We start from the raw sequence: 17,848 nt of genomic DNA on the forward strand, positions 1-17,848 counted from the left end.
TTTGCTTGGTTGCATTGTCCGGCCGGCAGAGACGCCGCTGGAATAGACTACCAGAATGTGCACCAATGGGATTTTATCCAGTCAATCGTTTCGCAGCATTTGCCGCACTGCACGTCTGCACCCATATATGGGGCGTTTTTGAAAACTCTGGTCAAATCGGCTCCTGCGAAAACTATGCGTTGCAGAGGAAAAAGGTTGATGTCGTAGGGGTTCGTGCCAAAGGACCCATTAAGGGAAATGATTAGTGTTCACTACAAGTGAGTAATTATTCACTTTTCATTCATTAAATTTTAATAATTTCAAAAGCACTGTTTTAATGAGAAACTCTGGGAATCATAGAGAACTACTAAATCCACCCACGTTGCAATGGCATCAGGCACGCACAAAATTTTACGGCGTTCCAAAGAAAATGCTTAATTTAAACGCATTCCTAGGGTTTGATAGGAGCGCATCTCCGCACCAGTGATCCCGCTTTCCGTGCCCAAAACACGCAAGGTACATGCACTGGCACGCATCCCGTGTAGAAGAGGCTAGGTAAGAAAGCCTACAGACTCCGGACCAGGTTTGTGACGTCGGTACCAGCATGGAGACTCATCTTTATGTGCCATGCGTGGCGGTGCACGCACATTGCGTGTTTGGGCCATGGGAAGGCAGGTTTGCGGGTGCAGAGATACACTCGGATAAAAAAACCTAAACTTGAAACGCGTCCAAAATTGGCAATTTTTCGGAGCGCCCTAAATGCTGCCACACATCGTATCCTTGTAATATGGGTGGATTTAGTAATTTTGGATGATTTGCATCAAGTGTATACTTGAAACTGTACCTTTAAAGTTAATAATTAAAAACTTAATTATATAAAATTAATTAATTACTGAGTTATGCCGAACGCAAACAGTTTTTTGGGCTCTTCGGCCGAAACCACTGACGCATAGTTTTCGCAGGAGCGATTTCGCCCGCACTTCCAAAAAACGCTCGGTATATCCCACTGCACATACGGTGTAAGATAGAAATAAAGGAGAATATACAGGCAAGCTGGTGTAATTTCAACATCTTGGAAACTCGAGACCAGGGACAAACAGAGGGGTGTCCCTGGTTTCCGAGATATTGAAAACACTGTGTGAACCCAGATTGAAATGTGCCACCCAATGTTAAAGTTCGACGCTAGCAACAGGACGGATCGGCCTCCCCGTCCCGACAGTGCCGGATTATCGTCTAGAGAAGATTTAGGTGGTTGTTTTATACGTGCGCAAAGCGAAGGTAGTGTATAAATAATGTTTGAGGGATCGAATCGCTCCAAGCTCGGTGGAGCACTACTTACGCGTAAGAAAGGTAGAGAAGGTTTGGGCAGCTGCTCACATAGTCACCGACAGAACGAAACCAGCGGGGTGAGTCTTCCGAATGCCCGGCCTCCAGCACGTGCGTTCTGCCTTCCACTGCGCTTTGGCTGTGCGCGCGGGCTCTCGAGATGCAGGAGATGTCAAGGGGTCGTCGAAGGGCGGGAGCTCACGCTGGAGGCCAGACGACCGGAGCTCTTCCCTGCCGTTCTCGCCCCGTTGGTAACCATGCGCGCTCCGGGTTTTTGCTAGCATGGTTTGAGAGCAGGGCCGGCGTCTCGGCGGGTGGGCGGGGGCGGGGGCAGACTTACGGCTCGGGCATGGGGTGGAGCGACTTGCAGAGATGTCCGACGTCACGGACGGACATTACGTCGCGGGCAAAGCGTTGCCCAGATCTATTTTGTTGACCTAACATTTGCCATTTCACCAAAAACTAAACATTTCCTAAAAGAAGAAGTTGCCATTGGACGTTTTGGGATTGGGGGGACAATTGCCCCCCCTCCGTCCCCCTTAAATCCGCCCTTGGGCGGGGGCACACTCCCGCGGCGGGCCCCCCCTTGCGGCTCTGAGTGGGGCGCCGCACTCCACAGCAGCATGCGGCTGGACCTGGAGATGGAGAAACGTGAGCTGCACGACAAGTTGAAGGCGGAGCTGGAGCTGAAGTCACGCCTGCCGGCGGCCTACGACCCCCACTGGCTGGAGCTGCAGCGGCGGTATGCGGCAGCGGCGGGGCTCAACGCGGCCGGCCTGGGACCCCCCGGCATGTCCCCCTTCTCACTGTACCAAGCTGGGCCCGACCAGAGGGAGCGCCTGGCCCAGATGGGTGCCCCCGACGAGCGGCTACACCCGGGGTCGGCCGAACGCCTCGCCCTCGCTGCTGACCCCCTCCTGAGGTGTGTCCCCCTTCTCTTCCTTCTCGGGGAGTTCTTGGGGTGCCACTCGTAGCTAGGGTGTTTTTACAGTTTATTTTTCTTCACATTTGGGGGTGTTTTTCGAAGGTTCCTAGATGTCCCATGTTTGCAACTCTGGGCATTTGAATTTGCTCAAGCGTCAGGCCTCCATGGTGCAACAGCCACTATATTTATATATTTACTCGTTTACTTGTCTCTAAAGGCCCTGGAAAGGATGTAGCATTAAGAGTGTTTATAGACCCTCTTTGTGTACTCTTGTCCTCAGCCACGTAATAGGCGTATCCGGTATGGGCGACGAAAAAATACTAAAACGTTTCAACCTGTAACCAGTAAAAAAATAAGGGGGAGGCAAGACGATAATGTGTGACAGTTACGCTTATATCCTAAACGTCTTCTACTACATGGCGACGGCAAAACAATGTTATTGCCTTAGAGAAAGGGTCTATAGCTTGACATACTCATTTCTTTTTGTGCGCACTCGCCGACCAATTTTTCGGACTTTGTAGGGATCGAGAAAACGTCAGAATAATGGAGCAGTCCGGAAACTCTGCAGATTAAAAAGCTTGCCTTTATTACGTCTAAGCAGGCAAAAAGCCTAATGTAGTTCCTTGCTTCAGGTAATGCCTGCGCGCCTTGTTTCAGGTTACGCCTCCATTTGCATTCAGCAACTTTCCATTAGCTTGAGAATCGCTGCCTTCTTTTCTAGCGTTATGGTCGAGTACTTTTTGTGCTTCTTAGCAACACATCGCGGCGGCAGAAGAACAAATGGGGCAGACCATCCAAGCCAGCATAGTCCGAAAACACAATTCACCGAGACGAGATCGAGATGTGAGGTGCGAGTCATGACTGCAATGGTGAATGAACAAAGCAAATTGGTAACAATGATGACGATAATGACTCGCAGCTAGAGAAAAAAAAAAGCTGTACAGCATCACCTAGCGGTAAGACCTAGCAGTACTCAGGTAGTGCTGCCAAACCAAGCCAATCCATGTGCAGCCAACATAGAATCCAAAATGGCCTCTTGATGGTGTTTCCCGCTGAACGCTCGCAACGATTTTGTCAGAAAAATTGAACTTTCGGACTTCAAGCTGTCTGAAACATCAGTCATGAATATGCACTATTTCTACCGCGTTGGTCATAATTCCTTCTTTAGGTCGGAAATATCGAACAAGTCCGAATTATCAGCGTCCGGAAAATTGGTCGGCGACTGTATTGACAAGGCTGACATGAATGCAAGAACCTTCTGCAGTCGTGTCTCGTTTATATGGGCGCCCCACTACATAGACAAAACCTCTGGGGACAATCTGGGTAAATACATTTTTGTCTTGTTACGATGGACGACCCACATTGCAGTCCATTCTTGGGGGTGAATGGAGGTGTTTACATTAACCAGACACGGCCGTATAGACCAACACGCGTCCCTGACGTCACGCAGCTGCGGTGGCGCTGTCGACGGCACTGCGCATGCGCAGCAGCTTCAGTCCACTCGAATTCGGTTTCTGCGCATGCGCAGTGCCCACACCTGGTGTGGGCAAACGCGGGCTTGTTTGTAAACAGCGTGTCGGTCTATACGGAATTTGTCAGCTTTTTCGCGCCTGCCACTATGTCCGTCGCCTTTCCCCTCTCGTGGCGGCACGGGGAGTGACCCCCACGTGCGCGTATCTGTTGCAGGTTGCAGATGGCAGGTGAGCTGCACGCCCACACGCATGCGCACGCCCACACACATCTGCACCTGCATCCTCACGACCCGCTCTCAGCAGCCGTGGCCATGGCGATGCCCCCGGGGGGCCCCGGCGGGGACCCCTCCCAGCAGTACCAGGCCTACCCTCCTGGGGGGGGGGCCCGGGGGGGCGCAAGGGCCCCGCCCGGGCGTGGGGGGGCCCCACCCTGGGGGGCCTCCCCAGGCCCCCCCCACCCACCCGGCGGGACTCAGGCCCCAGGACCTGATGCACCCAGCCGCTGCCGCCCTCATGCGCTCATCCTACGAGGAGCAGCTCGCCCACCAGGTCAGGGTGCCCCTCTCTCTCCGCTTTTTTTTTCCCTCGTGCACCCCACTGGGGGCCAGTTTCGGCACCTAGGTAATCGGGTCGCCGTGCCAAATTTTCAACGTCGCCTATAGAGCCAAAACCCTCTATAGTCAACGCTCCAGTTCCAGTTTGATCGGTCTGAGCCGAATGGTGATGCAGCGCTCACGTCCAATCCGTCCCCGCATTTGCGTTTTTGAGTGACGTTGAAAATTCGGCACCACGGCCGGGTTATCTGGTAAGTGTTGCCAGTTTACGCCGACTCGGCGGTGGGTTGACTGGATGACCGGCGTGCCCGCCGTTGGCTCTCGTCGCGGCGACGGTTTCTGGCTGGGTTCTTGTCACGCACGCTTTTCGTCGAGCTGGCGCAGACTGGGCTCGTGTCGTCGAGGCGGTATGAGTTAGGGGACTCCGAAATTATTCCGCCGTCTTCTGGGAAACTGTTCAATCTAGACTCGTCGCTATCAAAAATTTGGACCCGCAAGCACTTGCGCATTTGCAGGTGGGGCACGTGCAAACAATTTTGCCCGTTTTATTTTTTTCTTCCTGCCTGCCAGCCGAGGACAGTTGTTACTTTTTTTTTTTTCGACTTGCCAGCCAAGGACGGTTTTGGAGACCACTAGGACATATCCTTCATTAATGAGGAGCTAATGAACTAGTACTTGAGGCTGTCAAGCATAGTGGGATTTCGCCTGGCAAAGCATATCCGCCTCTTGTTATGCGTGTTGCCCTTGACCTCGTCGCTGAAATATAACACAATTATGTTTAGTTTTTGTCGGTTTTTGTTTCAACAGCCATATTGGACTGTTAGACAAATGATAGCCAGTACATCGACACATTTGTTCTGGTTTTCGAGCTTCTGCATACTGTATTTGCACGAATATAATGCGAAAGTAAATTTTGAAGCCCCTAAAAAGAAAGAAAAAATTATTACTATTAGGCAAATGTAAAGTTACCGCACTCGAGAGCATAGCAGAAATGAAAAGGGGACGAGAATTGGGAAAATATAGTGTACGTTTTGACTGTACTCGTCGTCATTGCTCAGCTTCTTCTCACTGTCGCACTTGCGACTTTGGAGATATGCTGGTCTCGTAGTTTCTTTTTCTTGCGGGTGAGCTCTTTGTCTGCAAGCTATTCCTCTTCGGATTCTATTGGACGTTGTGCTTCGACAAGACGGGACACCCTGAAGGCGCCTGATTGGAAGGAGTGGTGTACTGCTCCAAATTTTACTTACTTGCATCACATCCAAGCCGGTGACATTCTATAAGAGTGCAGTGCCCTACACCAGTGGTTCTCAAATGGGGGTCCGCGAAAGCTGTCTAGGGGCCCGCAAAGCCCTGCTTCATCAGTCAAGCCCGGCAATAAAAGTTGTCTTTTTTCAGGTCGAGAAGAAATGTTTCACTTTTCGGGCAAGTTTTCTCGTGTGTATATCAATAAGGGAAATCTACCGTATTTACCCGAAAATAGGCCAACCACGAAAATAGGTCGACTCCTATTTATTAAACCCACCGAGAATTTAAAAAAAAAAAAAAAAAAATCAAATATATGTCAATTTTTTTTTTTTGAGAGAACAGGGAAGTTTGGGCAAAAGAAAGAAACAAATTTTTATTTACAGCACTGTCAGCTAAATCAGAGGGTGACGCCAAAAACTTAATCATCGTCAGAACTTCCGGACATGTCATCGTCGTCCGAAGCTTCGTCAGCTTGGTAGACATCCTAGCAAGTTCGCACTGACACCGTTGTAAAATAACAAGAAGAAGAAACGAAAGAAGGTGGGGACAGGCAAAGCAACGTTAGACCAAGAAAGACCAAATACAAAAACGCTAGCAACGCCGCGACAAGAAGAAACGAAAGAAGGTAGAGACGGGCGAATCGACGAAAGACCAAATACAAAGACGCTAGCAACTCCGCGAGTCCCCGTGAGCAACGCGCGAGCTGCCTGAAGCAACAAGAAAAATAACCTCTATTTTCTTTTCTTTTTTCTTTTTTTTTTTTTTGTGTGCGCCTTTGCGAGGGAGAGAGTTGGAGGGCAAAGTGCATGGTGCATCGCGTTCCTCTCCCTCCCCTTGCCCAGCGAGGGGAACGCTGCAGGCGCAATGGCGAAACCCGACGCCCGAGGGATGTGCGCGAGGTGCGGCCACCGCAGGCTGGCCGTCAACTGCTGCTGTTTTGGTTGTTTTCATGCACCAAAAGCTTTTTGAAACAAGAAGCGGCACGGCTCTACTGTGACCATGGCTCAGTGAATGCTGTATGCCCCCGGTAGGGTCGCAAAATTTGGTTGCGAATGTTGGTCGAAATCCTTTGGTTACAATTATGTCAACCCTTAATTTTTGACTACATCTCCGAAAAGAAAAGGTAGATTTATATTCAAATGAATATGGTACTTCACACTGGCCCTTAGTTATATCCATTTATGGAATCATTATTATATTTAACCTATATTTTTTCTCCCCTCTCACCTCAAACGTGGTCGTCCATCATCTCCGCCGATCTACAAGGGGTCCGCAAAACATCAATGGTTGAAAACCACTGCTCTATACAATGTGAGGATAAAAAAAATTAAGGCACTCCTTTCATCTATTTGATGCATTGCCAATGCATAATGCATTGCCAACATAGTACCAAGTGTTTCAGCGAAAATTGGACGTCAATCACTGCAAAAGACGTACGAATTAGCTGCTGTATTTACTCGATTCTAGCGCGACCACGATTGTAATGTGAGGGGCAACTTTCCATTACGCCCCGTTACAATCCCTGTAATGCCGAATCAGCGCAGCATTTCAGGAGGAGGAGGGTACCCTTCCCTCCTCCTCTTCCCCCGCCCTCCTCCTTCCTCCCTCCCCCCTCATGACGTCACTTGTGACCACCGTGACGTCACGTGTAACGTCATTATGGGAAACATCCCCTAATTTAGCATGCAGTTATGCCGACAGCGACACCGATCAATTCGGAAACAAGCGCCTAAGAGCCGCGCTCCAAAATAAAATGGTGATTCTAATGCGAGACCGACGGAGGAATAAACGAGCACCTTCCTCTTAAAGAGATGGTGACCAATACTGGCCAGTTTTGAGGTAATGATTTCCTCGTCACTTGTCGTCGTCTTCGGAGGTGGAGTTTTTCTTGCTTTCTTCTTCCCAGACAATGTCTTGTCTTCGCATTGTTGAGGTCATTCAATGTCAAACACTTTTTAAACGCACAAACAACCATGCCATGTGGGAGGCCGTACCACGCAGCATGCACCCATTGAGCGATTTTTGATGCGTACGGTCGCTTGATTATTTCTGAAGGCATTGAGACCCAGTCCTCTCTCGGAAATGTTTTTGCCGATTCCCTGTGATGGCCACTACGAAGTTCACGGAAGACTTTCCAGTTTCGTTCACATTTGAAAAGCACATTCCTCTGGAGCCCCTCTCTGCGATTTGTGGATTCGTTTACGTCTAGTTGCCGAGTTGCGGTGGAGTTTCCCAACTATGGCCATCAAAATTGCCTCATTCTTGAATCTGGCATTGTGCTGCACATGTTGCACTGCCATTGATTTGGTGCAAAAATGTCTGACGCTGCAGAAGCACTAAATATCAGGACGTCGCGGAAGCGCGAAAGGCAAAAAACAAGGTGGAACAAATCCGCCAGAATGATTAGAAGAAAGAATGACAGGTTTTACAATCTTCTGATGGATCTGGATTCCATAGATTTTATTTTAAGCTGCCATATAGGTATATGCTGCCAGCATGAGGTTGAAAATCCATTCAAACTCTGAAAATTGCAGTTATAACAAAATGGTGGCACCATTGAGGCCAATTTTGCGGTCACTCGATTATCACGCAAGAGGAAACATCTGGTAACAAGAAGTATTTGGAAAAGCAACTCGTTAGATTGGAGTAAATATGGTGAATAATTAACTAAAGTCTACTAATCTTTAAATAGTAAGTCCAATTAGAACCTTCTTGAGCTCGTTGAAAACCGCTAAATTAACTCATTCTAGAAAGATATAACACAGGTGCAATGTTTCAAGGCAATTCAAAGAAACGCTAGATTTGAACGCGTTTCTGTGTTTTTAGTTTTCTGTCGGAGAGCATTTTTGTGCCAGCTGTCCTGCACCTCATGTGTCATTTGACAGACAAGGTGCAAAGCGGCCACCTTGGCTCCCTCGTAGGATGCAAGGAAACATGGCACATGTGCGTTGCGCACCTCGGTCAGCAGGAAGCAGCACCGCCAGGGCAAAGATGGCCCCGATAGGAAACCGAAACATAGAAACATGGCATAAAATGCAGCACCTGCCTTATATCTTTCTAAAACGAGTTGATTTAGTGGTTTTCGGCGATGCTCGGCAGGCTTCTAATTGAAATCATACATTTATCTTCACTAATCAAAAACGTTTGCTAGTAAATTTTAATATATTATTAGTTAATTAGCACATATTTTGCGATACCCGGTGTTCGCCGTGACTGGCACTTTGTTCCCATAAGGATTTTATTATTTTCTTAACCACCCTATTTTTAGGGATTTTCTAAAGTCTTTGCCCGAACACCCGAGTATATGCAAATCTGGGCAGCGTGATGCCACGCCATCAACTCATGGTGTCGTGTCGCGTTACACCACAACTCGACACAAAATATTAGCAGACAAAATAACATCGTTGACGCCGCACCACACGGCTTGGAGCGACCCGGCGTGTCGCCCCACGGTCACGTGACCATGTGACCCGTAGTGGCATCGGACACGCGACCACGTGACCCGTAGGGGGCGTCCTAAATTTAGCTTGGCACGGTTCGGCGACACGACGGCACGGCTACGCAAATGCCAACTCCACTTCCACTAAACGTGTTCCGCATCAAAAACTGCGGGGCCACGTCTGCTCAGTTCTCGGGAGGCGATTTCTTTGGGCGTTTCCAGCCCTTAGCGGCGTCCTAGCGAGAGATCCGACGAATTCGGCCCACACGACGAGGAGGGCGTGAACAATTTCGGGGTCCCCCTCGCTGCGAGGCAACGGGGCTCCTGCGGGGCTCTGCACGTGTCCCGTGGCGTGCGCAGATCAATGCGGCCCAGGTGGCGGCCCAGCAGCAGGAGCAACTGCAGCGCCAGTTCCTGCTGGAGCGGGAGCGGTTGGCTCACCTGAGCGCCCTCGGGGCAGCCCACGCGGCCGCCTCCCACCAGGGGGCTGCCACGGCCGCCCAGCTCCTGCCCCAGCACGAGGAGTTTCTACGGTGAGGCTCTCACTTTTTTTATTGTGCAACGTATTTCACGAGTTGTTTTCTACCCAAAATTGTTGCAAACGAGCATCGGGAACGATCAGCATGGAGGGGCGTCACGAACGAGCAAAGCGCTGGCAGTGCTACACGACATCGGGGCAATATGTATAGTTTGCCGGGGATCCCGTGAAATCTATGTAAGAAAGACGCGCCAGGCGGGACTCAAACCCGGGTTGGCGCGGTGGCAGTCGGACACGAGACATTGAGCCGCGTAGCGCAGCTTCTCTGGAAGAGTAAATGATGTTTATTTGCACGATAACGTGCAGGCAAGAGTGGCACGTTTTGAATGAAAATGATAAAATTTACGAATAAACAAAACTAAATAAACAAATAAATAAAAAGACAATAAAAATGTGAAAACTGTAGCAGAAAGGATGCACAAAGTCTGGTTTATGTGGGACATATTCCTCTCTTCCCGTATTTGTTGGCATCATCAAGCTCGTATAATTTATATTTTTATTTTTTTGTCAAAAATTGTAGACAGTTAAGCAGCACACTTTCTCCTGTTCCTACAAGAATGAAGCGAACGGTCCAACACGTTCCCGTCAAGTCTAAGGTAGCGTCACTGCTAGAGTCGCTGACAGAACGGTAGGGCGCATATTTGGGATGCTCGGCCTCCAACACACGCACTCTGTGGCTTCCGCCGTACTTTGCCTGTGCACCAGGTGCCGAGTCATTACCGAAGGTGGAAAGCTTGTGTCTGAGGCGGGACGACCGGAGCCTCTCCCTGCCGTTTTCGTCCTGCAGGCAATGGCGATCAACGTTGTGAAAGGACCTGGGACGGCTTGTCCTTGCCGAGCCCGCAGTCTTACGGAGTGGAAATGGGGCGAATGTTCGGCGGTTGACTCTCTCGGTCTTGGTGTCGACCGGCTAGAAATGCTCGCCTGTTCGCATCCCGATGCCACAGCAAAGGAAAATTGGTTCAAATGGCTGGGAAGTGTTCGCTTCGATTGCTTTGCCACTCAAACGCTTGGTTGGCTTGAAGTATCGGTGGCACCGAGGCAAGGCGCCGGCCCACGGGTCTTGGGGCCAAGGTGCCTGCAATCCAACGCAACGGAGAGGGCACCGTGTAGACGACATTTCAGTTGCACGTCAAAACATCCCCGGGTGGTTGAAATTAATCCTCAATCCTCTGCTGGGGCTTCCCGATGTCCTGAGTTGCTTTAGCATGTATTAAACATCCAATTTATTTATATATATATATATATTTATATTTTTATAGTATATATACAGGGTGTTTCACGAAAGGTGGACCAATTCGATATTGCGAAAACTATGCGTCGCACCAAAAAAAGGCTTGTGTCGTTTTGGTCCTAGGCCAGGGGCCTATTTAGGAAAATTATTAAAGTTTGGGATAATTTGGTTGGTAATTATTTTCATTATTTTTTTAATATTGAGTTGAAGGGCATAGTTTCAATTATAATCTTGCTCAGCATCATCGAAAAACACTAAATCAACAAATTGCAGAATGATGGAAGGCATGCGCGGTATTTTACAGCTCTCTGTAAAAACGCACAACTTCGACAGGTTTTTAAATTTCGGTTTGCAATCGGAGTGCTTCTCGGCACGGACGGCACTGCACCCCGAGGAGAAATAGTGCATTTACCTTCTGCTGCGCTGTCCTCGCGCAAGGCAGCAGAGGCTGGTTGCATCATTTCTCCAAGGGGTGCGGCGCCATCGGTGCCGAGAAGCGCTCCGATTGCAAACCGAAACTTAGAAACCTGTCGAAGTTGTGCGGTTTTTCAGAAAGCCGTAAAATACCGCACGTGCCTTCTATCATTTTGCAATTTTTTTATTTAGTGTTTTTCGATGATGCTGAGCAATTTTGTAATTGAAACCATGCCCTTAAAAACCGACGACCATTTCGCGCTTTCCACTTTTTCCCTCACTTCCTCCTCTCCCCCTTCTACCCTGTCCACCGTTGCCTGTTTCCTCCTCCCCGATGATGAGGAGGATCTTCTGCCTTGCAGAATCTCGAGTCTGGTCGTCGGCCTTTAAACACAATACTAAAAAAGTTAATTATGCAAAAATAATTAACAACCTAAGTATCCCAAACTTTAATCATTTCCCTAAATAGGCCCCTGGCCTAGGACTAAAACGACACAAGCCTTTTTTTGGTGCAATGCATAGTTTTCACAACGTCAAATTTGTCCACCTTTCGTGAAACACCCTGTACAGTTGAACCTCGATTTAACAAAGTCACCGGGACCCGCTAATTTCTTTGTTAAATCGGGAACTTCGTAAAATCGAGAAAGGGAGACCTCGCCCATAGGCTCCGCGGGGAATGCAAATTTCTTCATTAAATTGGGAAATTCGTAAAATCGGGTTTCGTTAAATCAAGGTTCAACTGTATATATAGTAATACTGATGTGACCCAGACTGGGGGTAATGTGAGGTATTCCTGCAGATCCAACTTTGTAAGAGCGTTTGGGCGTGCAAATGAGCCACTGCCATGGCCAACATTGCCCCCCTTGGTTTATATTTAGATCTTTTATAGGTATTTACAGATTTTGAATGGCAGGGATTGTCTTATTCAAGAGCCCTTCAGTGGTACTTGAGCATTGCACACTCTTTGAATATTTGTGCATGGCCAACTCATAAAAGGCAACTAGCAGTACATCAACTGACACATTGTGTAAGATGCCAGCAAACATGCAGACACAAGAGTGCAGCTTTGCAGAGCAAATCGTTTGCACGCGCTCCTGCGCTAAAAAGATGTCCCCCGGGGCTACGGGTAAGCGTCCATGCTGTTGAGAAGGTGGAAAGCCAGGTGCTTTCCAGTCTGGAATTGTTGGAAATCCTTTTTCTGGAACAGTCGGATGGCATGTTTAATTTGACATGGATTCGGGGCTTCTGCACGTAACATCTCTCTGTACAGCAATGTTAATTAACCCCTTGCCTACTCATTACTCATTTTATCATTTTAAGGCGCAGCTTCTAGGCGGTCGTTCCCGTGTTTCGCGGCATCGCCGTTGCCTGCGGCATAACCGCGTGCGATGCATTATGGGACATCACAGAATTATACACCAATTCAGTTCCCTCACTAAATTTAGCGAAGAAACTGAATTGGTGTGTAGGTCTGTGACATCCCATAATGTGACACCGCGCATTCAGTTTTGCCTCTAAATTCACCGATAAAACTGACATCACATGACCTCAACACCAATTCAGTTTCCCCGCTAAATTTAGCGGGGAATTGATTTGGTGTGGAGGTCCTGTGACATCAATTTTCCTGCTAAGTCTAGCGGAGAAACTGAATTTGTTTATACGTGACGTGACACAAAGTCATGTGATGTCATTTTTTCCGCTAAATTTAGTGGGGAAACTGAATTGTGTTGAGGTGATGTGACGTGGCTTTAATTTTCTGGCTAAATTTAGCGGGGAAACTGTGGGAGGAGGAGAGAAAAGGAGAGGATGGGGGCCCCCGTACCCTCCCCTCTTCCTTATATATATAATATTATAATGAATAATCATATTTATATATTTACATATATAATTTATATTATGTATGCAGGAGTACATATAGATATTTCTTCCTCAAATTCTGTAGCACGGTATATTGCAAAATCAAAATATTTCAAGAGCTGAGCTCTAATTTCGAATTATAAAGATCTGTAAACGTCTCAATTTTTTTTCTTCAAGGTAGGCACAGTAAAAAAAAATCGTTAAGCGGGCAATTTGCATTAGAACTAGACAAAAGCATTGCCTCGACTTTCGGGTGTCATGCCTTGCTCTAAAGCCAGGACTTCTGGTCCGAGTCCCACTGACAAGCAGACGCCGAAGTTGATCAAATGCTTGCAGGATTCACATCGTTTTCGTCACCCCTGTCTCCGCACATCAGACTATTGTCTGATTCCTGTAAATCAGAAAGGCTGAAGGATTTGTTGTCGCATATGCCTGAGCATTAATTCCTTTCAAAAAGAATGTTTTGTATCTCTTTGTTGGCTAAAGCAAAACTCCGCACCAAGGCCACGTTGTTTTAGCGGGAACGCTCACGAGCGACTTTGTTTTTCTCAGTTAAATGGAGCATTCTCTCGGTGTCAGATCGCAAAACAAATGAGCAAACTACCCAAGGTAAATCGAGCAACAGGGGTGGTTCTGCCATCTACCAGCGAGCGCGCTGAGCAAACACCAAAGCCGAAATGCGAGTCACACTCGTGGTCGGGCTTTATGGCTCATAGGGGGTGGCACTTGTGACGCTCGTGGTTAGTAGGCAAGGAGTTAATATGCCCCAAGGATAGGATACATGAACTTCAACTTATTTGAGCTTACAAGGTGTCGCTGTTCACAAGCTTGACGTGCCATGAGTGTCATCATTGAAAAGTTGGACATTTTCATTCCACTAAATTAGTTAATTATATTTTTTCTAAGAGAGTCGAAGAAGTGCTGACACATTTGGGGAATAAAGAAACATGGTCGTGGTAAAAGCACCGTGCACAACTCGTGAGATTACTGCGAGATGTGGGACGGTGTCCTCTCTTTTCCAAGCCATCTACACCTGTAGCATGGTGCCTGGAGTGCATCTCCGACCGGCGTTCTTACCGCATCGTCGTTTCCGGTCCCTCGATTTCTGCCGGATAATGTCACGGTTGCATTGCGCCATAGCCCGCCACGATCCTGATAGTGTCCCAGGGGCGGAGGTGGATACTGCAGTTGCCTGCCATGGGTCGCTCTCCAGTGCGACAGTATTTGCGGATACCACCGGGAGTTCACCAGCCACCGGGAGTTGGATCGCCATGACGACGGCGATATTACATTTGCTGGTCTTTTTTGTCGGAACGTAACTGCCAGGATCGCGACATCCGATGGCATGACGTGCTGGCTCCCACGACATAATTCGTTGCCACTTTGGGACCGCTTTCGATACACGAGTGGTGCAGGACACCATGCGCACCGGTCGGAGTCGCATTCCGGGTGCCATAACAATGGCCAACTCTACTCTCCGTTTATGACGGGAGCTGTTGACCTTTGATCACGTAGGACTGGCGTTCTTTGGCCCCTCGGAAGCCCTCGCGCCCGTTAAATAGCGCCGTGGCCGACGCAGATGGCGCCCCACAGTCCCAAGGCAAGACTTGTCCAGCGACTGTGGTGCCTCGGTGCGCCGCTGCAGCCAGCAACAGCAGCGGGAGCGGGAGCTCAAGCTGAGGACCCTGGAAGAGGCCGCACGCGGAGGACGGCCCCCCATCAACTGAGGCCCCGCACCCCCCTCACCTCGTGCCCCTCCCTTCCCCGTTGCCCGGGGAGAAAGCGACGGGACGCTGGACCCTCCCGTCCCGTCGTGAAAGCTCGTTTTGTCGTGGTTCCTCTCGCAAACGGGTAGTCACGACCGACGTCGCCGCCAACGTTCGGAGGAAGCGTCGGGTCGCACCAAGAAGATGCCACGACGGCATTTCGAAGACGGTTGTTCGTTCGACTGCCGCTTCCCCGATCGAACGAAGGGGAGGCGCGCGTTCGAGTACTCGTAAACGCGAGGACGCAACGTGACTCGGTTTTGTTTTAGTGCACCGTCTACGTTTGTTTCGTTCTTAGGAGATGTTCAACTTTTTTGTGTGTAAAGAGTGCAACTGGCTGGCCGCAAGGGCGGCGTGCGTCACTGCCCTTCCGGCGCACGGCCTGCCCACCCGTGTGCCCCCTCTCCCGTCGTCTCGTCCTCCTTGTTTTAGACTCGTAGAGGTCTTGCTAGTCACGAGAACTTGCCCTCCTTCCCTGACCCGCCCCCAGACATTGTGTCGTCCCTCCTCGCCCACGAGGCCACGCGAATCCCTCCTTTGTTTTGACTCCTTGGGGAGAGGGGGGGTTCCTACGGACGATGCAGTGCGAGCTTAGGTCTTAAAAAGGGTTCGCAATTCCCTCGGCATCTTGTTTGACCCCCGTTTTCAAACGTGTGCCTGTTCCATAGCTGTGCAAAGAACCTGTTTCTGTCATTGAGAGCAGCGTTTTTACCCTAATTATTATTTCGGAGACGGGGAGGGGTCGTGCGTCGTGTCTTAGGGCTGCGTAACGTGGCCCATGCCGATCGTTGCCCGGTTAAAACGGCATCGACTGAGGCCAGTTTTCCCGGTGGACCTCTTGCGGAGGGGTTCTCCACGTTTTTAAAGACTACGCCGAGGCACCTTCCTTAATGTGTGTCCACTTTCGTTTTTAATGGTTTTGAATTCCTCTTGGGTGACTCGGTTGCCGCGATTGCGGCCAGTTTTTGTCGTGGAAAGGAGCAATCATTGTCTATACTAGGGTCCATCATTCCCATCTTGCAAGTACAAGAGAGAAATTGCATTTTGCAAGGAGGAGAAAAGGGGGAGGGGGGAGGTTTATTGGGCAGACATATTGGCATTGGACACGGCGAAGCAGGGAGAGGGCCGCGGTTACAGCCGCAGCTCGCACTTTCTTCCCTTGCAGGGCTCGCTCGCAAATTGCAAACCATTGTGTTCGGGTGTGGAGGAGCATAGAAGTGTGTGTATGTGCGTGTGTATGTGTGCATAACGAAGATGTGGTATGTGTCCTGTACATAACTTTATGGACGAGGGTGTGCATCTGAAAGACTTCCTTTCGTCAATGAAGAGGCTAGGCTGGAAAATTACCAACGAACCTCCGTATCACTCCATGATCGAGATATTTTCCTTTCTTCCTTTCTTTCTGTTCGCTTCACACATACCGTACATACCGTTCTCTCGTGGCATTGTCTGCACGCTTCCGTTGTCTCCGCAGAATGCACACTCTACAGAAAATGCAACCGTATGCAACGCGAGCGTTTGGTCCCCCTTCCCAAACAGCGAACACACAAAGTCGAGCCGGCCTTTGACGGCCGGGACACAAAAGAAGCTACGAGAGCAATGCAAAAGAAAGCAACGTCGACCAACACAGTACAAGAGCAAAACATCAGCGCCTCCCGAAAGCGGGGATACATACTAAAACGCATCTGTACAGTACGTCCCATCCCGCGCATTTCCTACTTTTTTTTCCCCTCCCCTCGATCGGTGCGTCCACGCGGAATTGCGTCGCACGACCCGCGGCGAGTGGTTCAAATGCCCGTCGACGCCACACCAACTTTCACCCACGCGCACTTGCGTGTACATACCATCTGCGCTCATTTTGAAGACTCCCTGCCTTCCCTACTTCCTTTTCGGTATTCCCTGCCTTTAGAAAAGTATCACATATTTTTGTTTTTTAGTTGAGTGGCTTCTGCGTCTTTGTAGTGCCTCTGCTGCTGCCACTTCCATGTTTGTGTATTTATTGCCAATCAGTGTACATAATGCAAGCGGCACACGAACAGTATGAGTCTCCCATGTGTGTAGGGCTGCCAAATCTCGCCGTCGCACTATACCAATAAACTCCCGTAGTACAAGCAAAGGCAACGCTTGCGCGGCCGCTCGCAGTCACCGCTCCAATCGTCGGAGCGGCACAAAGTCTTCGGCCGGCTCCTTCCTCGCTTTATTTACACTTTTCGCAAACATTGTCTACTGGTGCCTTTTTAACAAAACAAAGGAAGAAAACGACACGAGCTGCTCTCTTTTCTCTGGTGGCTTCTTCCCATTTTGCGCGGAGCAATGCAGCAATTTTCAGGGCGCTCATTTTGCCTTTCCTTCTTCAGTTGCTTGCTTTTTCCTTTTCTTTCTTCAAGCCTAAGATTTTATAAAGCTGCCCTATGACATTGTGGCAGCACTACTTCGCGTGGTACATTTAGTTGTGTTTTTTTATTTTCCTTTTATTCTTTGTCGTACTGCTTCCCACGACTCTTTTCTGATCTCGTCCCATTGCGTGGTGTACATCTTGTGAAGCGTGAGGTGACTGTAATTTTATAACTTCTATCTGGGCACCCCTCCCCACCCCCCGAGAGTTCCATGTAAACTTGTATCACACAAACAATAAACATGCATTACTTCTTCCCCTGCAACTGACTGTTTCAATGGAAATCCTCGGAGGCATGTCGTTGGGGAAAAATGCAGCACTGCTGAAACTATGTTTTAGATGTAAAGTGTGCTACACAGCTCGAAGGCAAGATCGGCATGTGCTGTCAGCTGGTTGGGGTTAAAGATTAGCAGAGATGAATGCTGAACAGTGGAACTGCTGTGTATACACAATGTTGTAACTACTCATGAAAAGTATGGACAAAGCTTAATGGCCAAACAGTTTTAAAAGAATTCACATTGTGAAAACTGTTTCTGGCATGCTTAGAATTTGCTTGGCAGGGGAAGGTTATCTTTATGTGACAGCCATAAACTTGGTATTGTTTAGTTTTTGTTGATTGAACCTATGTGGTGGCATCTTTGTTCAAAAATTATTTTAAAGACAAACTATGATCTTTGAAGCTTTACATACCATATGCATTTCCA

The 17,848-nt window shown here is 48.9% G+C and overlaps 1 protein-coding gene across 1 annotated transcript in view; it reads left to right on the plus strand.

The window, feature by feature from the left end:
* The window catches only part of LOC8042177 (arginine-glutamic acid dipeptide repeats protein), a 54,829-nt gene extending 37,420 nt beyond the window's left edge, over positions 1-17,409 (plus strand). The window contains 6 exon segments of the mRNA XM_042290799.1: positions 1,925-2,227; positions 3,917-3,930; positions 4,006-4,157; positions 4,159-4,251; positions 9,301-9,473; positions 14,563-17,409. Coding sequence (XP_042146733.1) covers positions 1,925-2,227; positions 3,917-3,930; positions 4,006-4,157; positions 4,159-4,251; positions 9,301-9,473; positions 14,563-14,710 — 883 coding nt within the window. The 3' untranslated portion in view covers positions 14,711-17,409.
* The last annotated feature ends 439 nt before the right edge of the window (positions 17,410-17,848 follow it).

This window comes from Ixodes scapularis, unplaced genomic scaffold (genome assembly GCF_016920785.2).
Source record: "Ixodes scapularis isolate PalLabHiFi unplaced genomic scaffold, ASM1692078v2 PGA_scaffold1__304_contigs__length_218370807, whole genome shotgun sequence".
Classification (NCBI taxonomy): domain Eukaryota; kingdom Metazoa; phylum Arthropoda; class Arachnida; order Ixodida; family Ixodidae; genus Ixodes; species Ixodes scapularis.